The following is a 13,448-nucleotide window of genomic DNA, read 5'->3' on the forward strand; positions in this document are numbered from 1 at the left end:
CAGGACGTCCAAAAACTGCAACTACTAACGATAACATTGCTAAACTTCACCAAATAGTGTTAGACAACCGCCGAATTAAAGTGAGAGAGATAGCAGAGGTTATGAAAATGTCCAAAGAACATGTCTGTCACATATTAAATCAAGATTTAGACATGAGAAAGCTGTACAGAAAGCTGTTGGGTGCCGAGTTTGTTCACGTTAGACCAAAAACGTGTTCGAATGAACATTTCCAACGCTCTGTTGGCGCAGTTTAGGCGCAATAAATCCGAGTTTTGGTGCCGATTAATTACTGTAGATGAAACTTGGATACACCATTATACGCCAGATGAGGAGGCAATCACCTTTGTGAACAATTATTTTGCAGAGAAAAACGCCGACTACTATTTGGACGGGTTAGAGAGATAGGAGAATCGCTGGGAGAAGTGTGTAGAGTTACAAGGAGACCATGTAGAAAAATAAAGAAAAAAATTCTTGTTTCATTGTTAGGTCGGAAACTTTTCAGACCACCCTCGTATTGTGTCCTTGCTGGTCGAACTTGGTTCTAACTTCACAAGTAGGTATGTTCAAGAATAAAAATATACATCCAATTTGTACATTTATTTTCTTTGTTTGTAGTGAAGAACTAAAATACTATTAACACATTAGATCAAACCATAAATTTAGCAATTGTTATGAGAAATTGACATTGTAATGTTTGGAACCCCATAACTCAGAATAAGGTAATGTTCAGTTACAACCTTGTCAAATTAAAGTGATGATATACAGTAGAACCTCTCATAATGAGCTTCATTCGTTCGTTATGTGAAACACTCATTAAACCAAACAATTTTTCCCATATAAATCAACTAGCTGACATGTAGTCGGTGATGCTCGACTTTTCTCTACTTTCAATAAATAAAATATCCTTGTATTATATATATAAACCTTCCGGAAGAAATTCTCTAAAACTCTAAATGATACTAAAAACCCTATCACACTCCGTTGCATAGTTTAGAAGGACTAAGCTCACAAACAGAGAAGCGGATAGTGACTTTGTTTATACTATTTAGAGATGTAAAATACTATAATGCATTCCATGCCAAAAATACCCAATTTTTTTTACATTTATTTAAATAATTACGTTGCAACAGTTTCCCATGCTTTTAGCATTTCTCTTATTGCGCCAGAAAACTGTTGCTCTGCTACTTCCTCCTCCTCCACTAACAAACTCACCTCCATAACTTCTTGGTGTGAAACCAATGCAACTCCATAAGCTCTTCTGTGGTCAGCTCTTGAGTGTGCTCTTCCACAAGCTCATCAATATCATTGTTATCCACCACATTTGACAACGCTCTTTGTCTAAATTTTCACAAAAAGTTAAAATATTATACCATGTTATGTTCCTGTTGATTCTGCACCATATTCTCATTGCCGTGTGTCTGGCCGTTGCCGCCATTCTGGTAGACAGAATCATGGGGATCGTGGGCGGTGTTGGTGGGCTTTGGGCCGCCGCCGGCCGGGTGGGGACACACGGGGGCTGTGTTACTGTAGGAGCCCTCGCGGCTCGACGAGGAGCCCCGCACGTTGTTCCTCGCGCCCGAACCCGAACTATTCTGAATGACGAAATATACAATTTAGACTATAATTAATATAAGATAAAATATTTATTTGTAAATGTCTTGTAATTTAATAATTATCATCCATTTGTTGGCTATTTGATGGCCTCTGTGGTTGAGTGGATACGAAGTAAATTCATTCAAATTAACTTATTTAGGGTTATTTCATAATAATTTATTAATTTAAAAATAATACATAGTATGTTAGCGGCACGTTCCAAGGCGGTAGATACTTTCAGTATCTCCCTGGAATTAAGGTACTTCCCCACCTTCCTCTTCCCATCTCCTTCATCTTCCCACTACCTTCAGCATCACAACATAACTCAATTGGGGATACCATAGTCTCACTGGCTCCAGACGGTTGGGAGGAGTTTATTATTGTGACTTGTGAAAGTTGTTTCAGAGTTCAAAGCCTATATCAAACTGTATCAAAAAGGGCTAAATGTATTTTAGTTTCTTAAATCCTTTAACCCTTGGTGTACGCAAGCTAATTGCGGCGCTGTCTATAGTGCTTCAATAAAATAAGAATTTATGAATATTTATATTACGTACATAAAGAGAAATAGACATGGATAACCTAGTATTATTATACAGAGCTATTGTTTATGAAAGTTGTGTTTATTAAAAAGTACACAATCCAGGATTCAAATTCGAGTCTGCGCACACCAAGGATTAATATTTATTTATTTATTATTCATTGGCGCCCTATCAGGCTTTTACAAAGGAAATTGACAATTTATGTGTGTAAGTGTAACATAATACATGAATAATAGCTAACTATATACATAAGTTACTAACTCAGTCTAGTTTCTGCTGCCGTGCAGCTCGCACGGACAGAAATTTCGATAAACTCAGTAACCACAAACCACAGTGATACCCAGTTTAACATATTGTTGTTGCAAAAATAAAGCAGGCTGGCTGCGTTTAGTCACCAGACAGCCCGCAAAAAAATAACTCATTATGGACCGAAGTGTCCAATCATTAATTGACTCAATTAAAATTGAAATTGGAAAATGCTCATCTGTCAAAGAGGCAAAACAAAGAAGTAACATAGAACAAGATATACACCAGCTAGAGGAAATATGGTGCAAGGAAAAACTTCAACTACAAGAAAAAATAATTGAGCTACAAAATAAACTTATATTAAATGAAGAAAAACATTCAGAAAAAATTGAAAATTATTTAAGGAAAAAAAGGAATCAATTAATACAACGTACAACAAGTCAACCCTCTCAATACCTATACCAGAGGCCAAATACTCATTAATAATTGCAAGTGAAAATACTAATACAACTTCTGATGATATTCGAGACATGATAGTTAAAAAAATTAAAACATCGCATTTGGGGATTGCAGTAAATGGAGTACAAAAAGCATCAAATAAGAAACTAATCATCTCTTGCCCCAAAAATGATCACGCAAAAAAACTAACAGAAGAAATAAATATAGTCTTCAAAAATAATTTGATCGCGAAAGAATTAGAAAAAAAAAATCCTAAACTATTCATCAGAAACCTACCTATCGACCTATCAGAAGAAGAAATAATAGAATCATTAAAAACCCAAAATGATGGAATTAAAATCATCATGGATGAAAATCCGAAAAACTCAGTAAAATTAGTAAAAATGCTTAAACCAAAAGGACAAAACAATCTTACAAACTATATAGTCGAAACAAGTGGAAAACTTAGGAAATATCTCATTTCTAAAGAGAAAATTAATATTGGATACCACAGAGTGCGGGTGGAGGATGCTAATCCAATAATGCAATGCTTCCATTGCCTGAGATTTGGAAATTCAGCTGTCAACTGTTTTAATAAGGACAAGAATGCTTCGTGCCTGCACTGCGCCATGGACCATCCTTGGAAAGACTGTCCCAATAAAAACAAAGAAGAGAAATGCAAAAATTGTGATTTCCAAAACAACACTTTCAAGTCAACAAACGATACAAATCATAAAGCAAATAGCAAAAATTGTATGTATTTAAAAAAAATGATGACTATTGCCCAAGGGCGTATAAATTATGAATAGGTATGTACCTACTTTAACATTCTTAATAACTAACTTTAAAATTCTTAACGAGATTAAAAACTCAATACCAAAATTTATATTTTTGTTTCAAATACGCTTGTTTTCTGACTTTTCACACTTTTCTGACTTTTCGCACAATTTAGCTATTAATACTAAAACTTTAAAACAATTGAGAAACATTTCAATGTTATTAATCTACCATCGAAGAGATAACGATTTATCAGTAATATCCAAAAAATATTTAATTAACTATTTCTGTAAAATTTTAAGACAAAAACAAAGCATTAAAATATTAGCCTACTCTCAAAGTGTTAATGTTTGTAAAATATTATTTATACAAAACAAAATTAATATACTACATAGTATGTATCATCTTTATAATATCATCACTAGTAATATAATGCTAAGTTGTTCAATATTGTCACCAAATCTATTTCAAGTCAACCTTGATATTATCCGTGAACATATGCTGCTAATTTATAGTTTGTCATCAAAATCAAATTCATTTTTGACAATTAGTTATAACAATATTATTTCCTTATTTCTTTAAAAATGAATAATTTCTTCACTGAGGAATTAGATAAAACGCTTAATATTTCGGAATATATTTGTCATACTTTAAAAGATTGTAATAAAATCGTGGATAAAATAACAAATTCATTCTCTGTACTCCATTTAAATATCAGATCAATGAAACAAAATTTCAATGAATTTTTACTCTCAATTAATTTACTAAATCATAAACCGGACGTTATAGTTTTAACTGAAGCATTCACCAACGTATACAATAAATTTTGCATACCAGAATATACCTACTTCGCAACATCTTGTGCTATTAATAGAAATAGTGGTATTGTTGTATTTGTTAAATTTTGCCATTCAAACATCGCAGTGGAAGAAGTACCTATGCAGCGAGTTAATTGCTTAGATATTAATCTAAATGTAAATAAAATGTGTTTTAATATTATTGCAATTTACCGAACACACGGATCAAACGAGTACACATTTATGGATGAATTGAGAAGCATTATCTTATCAAAAAAAAATAAACAGAACATAACAATAATCGGCGATTTCAACATAGATGTTTCAAACGAAAATAGTAACAGAATAAAAACTGAATTTATCAATTATATGACGGAAATGAATTTCATATTGTGTATAAATTTTTTTTTTTTTTTTTTTTAATTTTAGCGACTATATAAGATAATTGTTACATACAAAATATAATGGTGAAATTAAGTATAAAATATTGTATTTCTTAGTCCTCCTCACTAGGGGGTCCTGTGCCGAGGCGGACTAAAGTTATTTAAATATGGTTTATTTGTCTTCTATGTCGTTTTTAGTGTCTTCTATGTCGTTTTTAGTGTCTTCTATATCGTTTTTAGTGTTTTCATTAGGGTTTTTTCATTGACCTCTTTCAGCCATATTTTTATTAATGATTTGTATTCATTAGGATTTTTTATTAGTTTTATGTCTTGGGGAAGGATGTTATGGAGTTTTGTTGCAAAGTATGTATAGTTTCTTTGTCCGAATGTGGTTTTATAACTTGGAATATTTTTTATATCATTTTTGTTCGATCTAGTGTTATGCATACACAGTCTAGTAGAGGATTTGTTATTTTTGAAGAGCTTCAATAATATATTTTTGGCATATATTTGCTGTACATTTGGTACGTCAAAGGAATTGAATATTTCAATTGAAGGCGTTCTAATTGGTACTTTCAATATGGTCTTTATGATTCCTTTTTGAATCGTATTCAGGTTGTGTAGGTACGTATGTGTAGCAGATCCCCATCCTATGATTCCATATTCAATTCGAGAATGACATAATAAATATACTAGAGAAATTACGGGTCAACGTCCATCTTGTATCGATCACATATGGAGTAACACTAAAGATACCGACAAATTACACACGATAATATTAAAAAATAATATTACTGATCATCACACTTGCATCTATATACAAAAACTTAATATTAATAATCATATTGATTTAAAATGCAATACTTTTACAAAAAATTCACTAAACCATCATAAATTAAACCTAAAAATAAAAACAGAAACATGGCGTTCCGTATTAGAATCAACATGTGCTGAAACATGCGCAAATATTTTTGATAATATACTATGCAATTATATTACAGCATCAACAGATATTAAAACCATAAAAATTAAATCAAAATTCAAAAAAATAAAACCATGGATTTCACATGGCTTAATCGTGTCTATTAGAAAAAAAGAAGAGTTATATCGCTTGACAAAGAAATTTCATTTAGATAAAAAAATATACACAGATTATAAAAAATTTAGGAACAAATTAACCTGTTTACTAAAAACAACTAAAGAGAACTTTTACAAAAATGAAATTTATGTGGCTAAACAAAATGTAAAACATATATGGAAAACAATAAATGAAATAAATAGTAGAAAAAACAAAAAAACTCAAATTAAAAAAATTAATATCGGAAAAAATTCTATTAATGCCCTAATGGAACCGACAAAATGTGCTAATGCCTTCAATAAATATTTCGCTAACGTCGGACAAAATTTAGCTACACGAATCGATGAAAATTATAAAATAGATAATTTCGAAAAGGACTGTCACAAACAAAATAATCTGTCAGTTTTCAAACCGGTAACAACAGATGACATAAAAAATATTATTAGTGAATTAAAAGGTGCATCTGCACCAGGGTTTGATGGAGTCACAGTAGAAATATTGAAAAATTATAATGAATTATTAAGCATTCCAATTACACACATTATAAATATTAGTTTAAATAGTGGAATATTCCCCTCCGTTTATAAAAAATCTATTGTAACACCCGTTTTTAAATCTGGCAGCCCTGAAGAAATATCAAATTATCGACCCATATCTGTTGTCTCAAACATTGCAAAAATTTTCGAAAAGATCGTAAAAAAGCAACTTTTATACTATATTGAAAACAATAAAATAATTAGTCCTAGCCAATTTGGATTTAGAGAGAAACTAGGCACTCATGATGCCATTGCAGAACTAACTTCAACTATATACCGTGCATTAGATAAAAAAAATAAATGCCTTGGCATTTTCATTGATTTACGTAAGGCTTTTGATAGTATCTCCCATACAAAACTAATTAATAAATTAAATGATATCGGTATTATTGGTAAGGTAAGGTATTGGCTGCAAAGCCATCTAAGAAAAAAAGTAAAAGAAACCAAAAAGTAAAATTAAATAACTCACTTAGCGTAGATGAAACTTTAGAATTTGGAATTCCCCAAGGGACTGTTATTGGACCAATTTTATTTATAATTTACGTTAACCATATGTTTAAATTATCACTTAATGGTAAACTTATATCCTTTGCTGACGACACTGCAATAATTATCGAAAAAAAGACATGGATCGAAATTACCAATGCAGCGAATCAGGATATGAAGGTTATAAAAAATTGGTTCGATGGCAATTTATTATCACTTAACACAGAAAAAACATATTGTATTCCTTTCACTCTACAAGAAGATGTGCCAAATAACCTAATTAACATAACAATTCATTCTAAAAATTGTGTAAATGACGGTACATGTAATACGGACTGCGCGAAACTAAATCATAAATCCAATATAAAATATCTTGGTATCTAGATAAAAATGTTAAATGGAAAGACCATATTAATCTCACTGTTGAAAGAATAAGAAAACTTATCTATATTTTCTATAATATACAAAATATTTTAAATAAGAAAACTATCAAAATTGTTTATTATGCATTAATTCAGTCCTTATTGCAGTACGGGATTATTGGGTGGGGAGGGGCTTTTAAGGCTTCTTTACAGCCAATAATTACAATTCAAAGAATAATTATAAAAATCATCCTTAGAAAACCATATGACTCCCTACTTTAGAGATATTTCAGGAATTCAATGTACCATCTATAACAGAATTGTATAAGAGAATCGCTTTATATCAAATTTATAAAGAATATTTTATTTATAAAATGCACCCCTCAGATAGCATAAGCAATAGATTCAAAACTAATGGCTTAATAGCCATTCCTATGCTTAGAACGACCACGGCTCAGCACCACTATTCATATTTAGGTGTGAGATGGTACAATATATTATTGTCCAAAAATAAAATTAGTGTAACCGAAACTGTGAATTATGAACAATTCAAAAAGTTAATTAAGTCCCTCAAATTGGATAATGATATATTGTACCCCTAATTTTCTTACACTTACTCAATCTGTAAAAAATATATATTAATTTGATTGTCTTTAAAAAAAAACTATTTTTCAAAAATTTTCTTGATATATTGTACCCTTAATTTCCTCACGCTTACTTAATCTGTAAAAAGATGTATTATTTTAATTATCTTTAAAAAAACAATTTTCTAATTTGTGTACCCATGTTAATATTATGTTTGTATTTATTTCAAAAGTTTTTGATTATTGTTTAAAAAATCATTAGAACTAAATGTAAAGACTCCTCCCATAAACACGAGCTCCTGGAGCTCAACTTATGGAGAAATAGAATAATAACGAAAAAATTATTTATAAGTCTGCATATTGTAATCATTTATAATGTTAAATAATAAATAAAAAAAATAAAAAAAATATAACAAACAATTGACCAGTTATAAGTAGCCGAGTAAAAAAATGGATCAGGTTCCCACGCAGGTGTGGTGGGTTCAATTCCGCCGCTACCTAAGTCCTCCATCATTGTACAAGCCACATCTTCCTCTTGTAATGATGGTAGTAGGAGTTTTTCAAATATTTTCAGGTTATTTGTGATCTGGGAATGTTGATCTTGCTCATACCATATTCTGATTAGAGTTTGGCGTGGTGGGGTTCACTATCATGATAGCCGTGTGACTGGTGTGGGGGCTGTGTCCCCCTAGGATGCTGCCGTAGGGGGCGCTTTCCTCGGCACTGTCCAGCAGGTCGCGCTGGCGGAGCACCAGAGTGCGGGGCTGCGGGCGGACTGGCACGAACCTGCTGCCGCCTTCGTGAGTCGTGGAAGAATCTAGGTGGATACATTGATTAGACCACAATAATAGGTGGAGACACGTCAACATAATGCATGCATCATTTTGTTATGTGAATACAGCACAACAGTCCACACTGCTCCCAACCATCTGGAGACAGTGGAATTACAGCATCCCAATGGATAGTGAGCAGAGGAAGGAGAAGGGTAGAGGAAGGTGGGAAAGTACTTGGCTATTCAGATTTAGTCACCAAACAAGGCCAAAAGCCAGTTCAAGCAAAGTATCTATTCTGATTGGTGGTCTTTCTCCAGGGCAATACTGGGCATAGCATCCACTCTGCATAAATATTTAAAGTTTTTTTTTATGTGAATACTGCACATTTTTTTTTTTTTTTTTTTTTTTTTTTTTTTTATTTTTTTTTTTTGTTACATACATGGTTTTAAAATACAAATTATGTTTTTTACATACATATTAAAAAAAGAAAGAAACAATGCGAATTACAGAAAAGTATATGTACACATGCACATATGTATACATATATAGTGTATTACACACCATACATAACATACACACACAATACACGTACACACACACGAGTTCATAAACAGCATATACATAAAAATAATAATATGCATAAATGTATGATAGCAAAAAAATCCCACATAGGCATCGCCAGTTCGTGGGTATACTTGTGTTTCTTTAAGGCAGTTCAGTTAAAATTACTCTAAATATACATATTTTATCTTTGTAGAAAATTGAAAAGAAAAGAATGAAAATATTTATAGTAAAATCATTATTTACTGTATTTACGGGATTAAATATGAAAAATAAAAGTTAATAAGGATTTGTTAAAAGTTAATAGAGATTAAGATCAGATGTTACAGCAGGTAAATATTAATATCTATGGTATTTATCCAAGACTTTATTACATTTTTATGTTTCCTGTAGGATGATATATTTTCACATTTGATTTCTGTATTGGTATAGAGTGCATTATAAATTTTTGGTGTAATAAAATAAGCATGTCTTTGCGCAAGCCTTGTTTTGCACAGTGGAACTTTAAATACATTATTTACCCTATTACTAGACCGATTTTCATTTTTTATAAAAAGAAAATTTCGAGCAAATATATATTTTAAACATTGTGTACAGTAAATTTTTCTTATCTCTAACAATTTAGCCTCTTCGAATAATTGCAAGGAGGGGTAGGTCATATCTTTATGCAACATTATTTTTAGTATTAGTTTTTGTGTTATTTCTAGTGGCTTAATATGGGTGTTATAAATCCCCCCCCATGCAATTATTCCATAAGATACTGATGATTGCACCAATGCATGATACACCAATTTGATTCTTTTGATATCTACTATGTTATTTAAACGTTTAAAAATATAAGTTAAATATCTAAGTTTATTTACAAGCTTTTCTACATGATTTGTCCATTTGAGTTGGCTGTCTATTATAATTCCTAAATATTTAACTGTATTCCCCGATTTCATTTCTGTACAGTTAGTGCATAAGACAGGATTGCAAGTATTTTTGTGAAACCTTATACTTAGATGAGTTAAGGGTGCCGCTTTTTTGGTATTATAAAAAGGAATATATATAGTTTTTTCACAGTTCAGAGTTAGAAGGTTTTGATTGAGCCATTCTTTGACAATAATTGTGCACTTATTTGCATTTTTAGAGACCTCGTCCCAGGATTTACCATGAACTGTGATTGCAGTATCATCAGCATACGAGAAAAGTTTTCCCGGAATACTAATATTACATAGGTCATTAATATAAATTAGAAACAAAAGCGGACCTATAACTGTTCCTTGTGGAACCCCATGTCTCATAGATGCTGGTTTACTAATATTTACGCCAATTTTTTTTTCATTGCACATGAGTCATGTCTTCAAAAAATTTCATACCAATTTAAAGAAACATTTTGAAAACTTTTTTTAAAGCTTTTTCTTCCTCACTCCTTCCCCTCCCCAGTACTTTCAGCCCCACAACACACTACAACTGGGGATGCCATATTCTCACTGGTTACAGGCAGTTCAAAGAACCGGACCTCATGTCCAAATTATGTTTCTAGTCTTCTCTTATATAAATCGAAAGCAAAATTTCCTGTAAAATCATAATATTTGTAAGTAGGTACTTAAATACCTACCTACTTAATTAATAATCAATTCACAGTCTATCAATATTTTTTCCATGCAGTGTCAATTAACAATAAACAAATTTAAAGTAGACAAAGAGAACTGCAACGTTCAATACAAAATTAGGTAAGTTGCTGAATTCCGCCTCAACATGCAATTAAAAAAAAAATAACACTAGATTTCAACTTACTTACTACTGGGAATAACTATTTAAGTCAGTGGAGATGTAAAACATAAACAAAATAGGTTTTTAGGTTGGTTAGTTTTTAGATTCTCACGGCCAAAAGCATTTTTGTTGTTTGTTTTTGGGGTGTTATGCTGTGTTGCGCTAACTCCTTCTTTAGCCGACGTTTCGGACAGCGTTGCAGTGTCCATCATCAGGGCAGATCCGGTAGATCCGAAGATGTGTCACATCACACATCTTCGGATCTACCGGATCTGCCCTGATGATGGACACTGCAACGCTGTCCGAAACGTCGGCTAAAGAAGGAGTTAGCGCAACACGGCATAACACCCCAAAAACAAACAACAAAAAAGGTTTTTAGGTTGTAAATTTTTTGGTTATTTTAATAATTTATGCGTATTTCCTAACCTTCAAACATAACTTCGATTGAGAAAAAATGGAATGCAATGCATCTTTTACCATCTCCCCAGACATAAACTAAGTTGAAACCAAGTGCTGTTATTAATTTTTTTGCATAATAAGCGTGAGGCGGAATTCGGAAACTTTATTCAAAATTATTCCAAGTACAATCTACTTGTAAATAATTCAGTTAACATAATATGGTTGTAATACAAAATGTAATACTAATACACTATTTTATACATGTGATAACATTAATTGAGTAATCATGGGAAATATTATATAGACTTGAATACCAACCTAATTCAGCGAAATCATTGTCTGTTGGTATGTTGGTCGGCTTGCGGGATTTGTTCTGTGATGATCTCGTATTATGTTCGGATACTGACAGCCAATCCACAGATGTCTGTTATTGGAAATACAATGTTATTAAACACCCAATTATAAACACAATGTTGCTGAGAGCAGAATGTGAATCATTCATGTGAATTTATGTAAATGTGTTATGGCGAGACACTTGATATACCTATTAATAACAACATTCACAAAATATTTTAACACGTAGGAAGACACGTAATTGTAATTTGTCAAACAAATTGCTAACACGAATAAGAACAGAACTTAACACTGAGAACATATCTCAGGGTGAGCAATTTTGTTAAAAATACAAGTTGGGAGTATTTATAAATTACTGTCATTGTGAAATCCACCATATCTAAGGCTTCTTTTTAACAACATTTTATCAAATACCGTACCTTCAAGAAGGTCCTTTTTATATCAAAATGGTAACTTCGAATTCTAGAACCTGGCCATAGTTACACTGTGTTCTATGCACTGCCTACTAATTTTGGAACATCGTAAGCAAACTTATCTAAATTTAGAAGTCTCGTGTGGCAAAAGCGTGTAAGAGAGTTTGGCATTAAGTCAGCAAAATTCAAACAGTTACCGCCTTTTCAATCTGATATACAAATTGCACCGGTGGAATATGAATTGCACACAATTATACGAAATGCCACCACTGCAAGTTCAGTATGCAATTTTGATGATTCTAAAGTGTCTACAAATATTTTGCTTACCGTCATAATATTTGTAGAGTGAATATCTCTACGGGTAGGTGTGACAACTTCTTGAGGAACATTGGAATTATTTCGAGCCTTTGTTTTAGGCACCGTGCCTGTTTGGCGATCGCTCCCTCCAGAGGCCATAATCGTTTTCAGAATGTAGCTGTAACATGTAACACCCAATTATACATTTTCCTTCATAAACGGATGAAAAAATGTTATTCCATATATGCCGCACTTCCGATTAGACAAAAATGCCACTTTAAACGGTGGTTATAGTTTCCGTAAATATTTTTTACACATGTCCAGCGCAAATTGAAAAGCCACACAAAATCATCATAGAATTCCAACTGTCAAGCTAAAATGAAAATGATCAAAATAAGATCAAAATAGTTGCCTTATATAGAAGTATTATAATTTACTCCGGTAAGCAGGTACCCCTTTCAGGTGAAAGTTTTTTTTTTTTTAGGTACTATTTTTGCAAAAAAATATATTGTCATACGAAAAAGGTATGGTACATGGTTAATAAGCACATTGAAAAAAATACTTTGTCTCAGTTAGATAATTATGAGAAGTAAGTATTTCAGTTTCCGGGAATGGAAAACAAGGCATTTTAATGTTTACGATTGTGCACTTGGCGGCCATTGTTATTGCTGGGAATGTTTTAAGGTTAGTATTATTTCTTCGCTTATTTAACCAAAAACATAAATCTTAGAATTAAAAATTGCTTTTTCATTTGTTTTTTTTTTTTTAATTAACAACCTCTATTTAAAATTGTTATGTCAAAACATGGCGCAGAGAAAAGACATCAGGTTATGCGTTTTTTAAACATAATAGCTATTGAAATTTATTATTTTCCATTTTCGGTTACTGAAAAACTTGTTTCTCATTGTTATCTAATAAATCGTTTTTTTTTAATAAAAATTAATCGTGCCTTATGATCGTTTTAGACCACACCTTTTTTCATCCAGTTTGTCTAATACCCCTTTCTCTCAGGGCGATTTTAGTTGATCAAGTCGGAGTTGAATGACACTTGAAAGCTAATCGACAAGTGTGAAC

At 31.9% G+C, this 13,448-nt stretch overlaps 1 protein-coding gene across 1 annotated transcript in view; it reads right to left on the reverse strand.

Annotated features, from left to right (window-relative positions):
* The window catches only part of LOC149412194 (uncharacterized), a 38,023-nt gene extending 25,297 nt beyond the window's left edge, over nucleotides 1-12,726 (reverse strand). Inside the window, exons 1-4 of the mRNA XM_089645683.1 lie at nucleotides 12,405-12,726; nucleotides 11,629-11,734; nucleotides 8,431-8,636; nucleotides 1,371-1,592 (exon numbers count right to left, since the gene is read on the reverse strand). Coding sequence (XP_089501809.1) covers nucleotides 1,371-1,592; nucleotides 8,431-8,636; nucleotides 11,629-11,734; nucleotides 12,405-12,533 — 663 coding nt within the window. The 5' untranslated portion in view covers nucleotides 12,534-12,726. The remainder of the gene's footprint in view (nucleotides 1-1,370; nucleotides 1,593-8,430; nucleotides 8,637-11,628; nucleotides 11,735-12,404) is intronic.
* Between the last annotated feature and the right edge of the window lie 722 nt (nucleotides 12,727-13,448).

This window comes from Hesperophylax consimilis, chromosome 23 (assembly GCF_061612785.1).
Source record: "Hesperophylax consimilis isolate HC1 chromosome 23, BYU_Hcon_1.0, whole genome shotgun sequence".
In the NCBI taxonomy this organism is placed as follows: domain Eukaryota; kingdom Metazoa; phylum Arthropoda; class Insecta; order Trichoptera; family Limnephilidae; genus Hesperophylax; species Hesperophylax consimilis.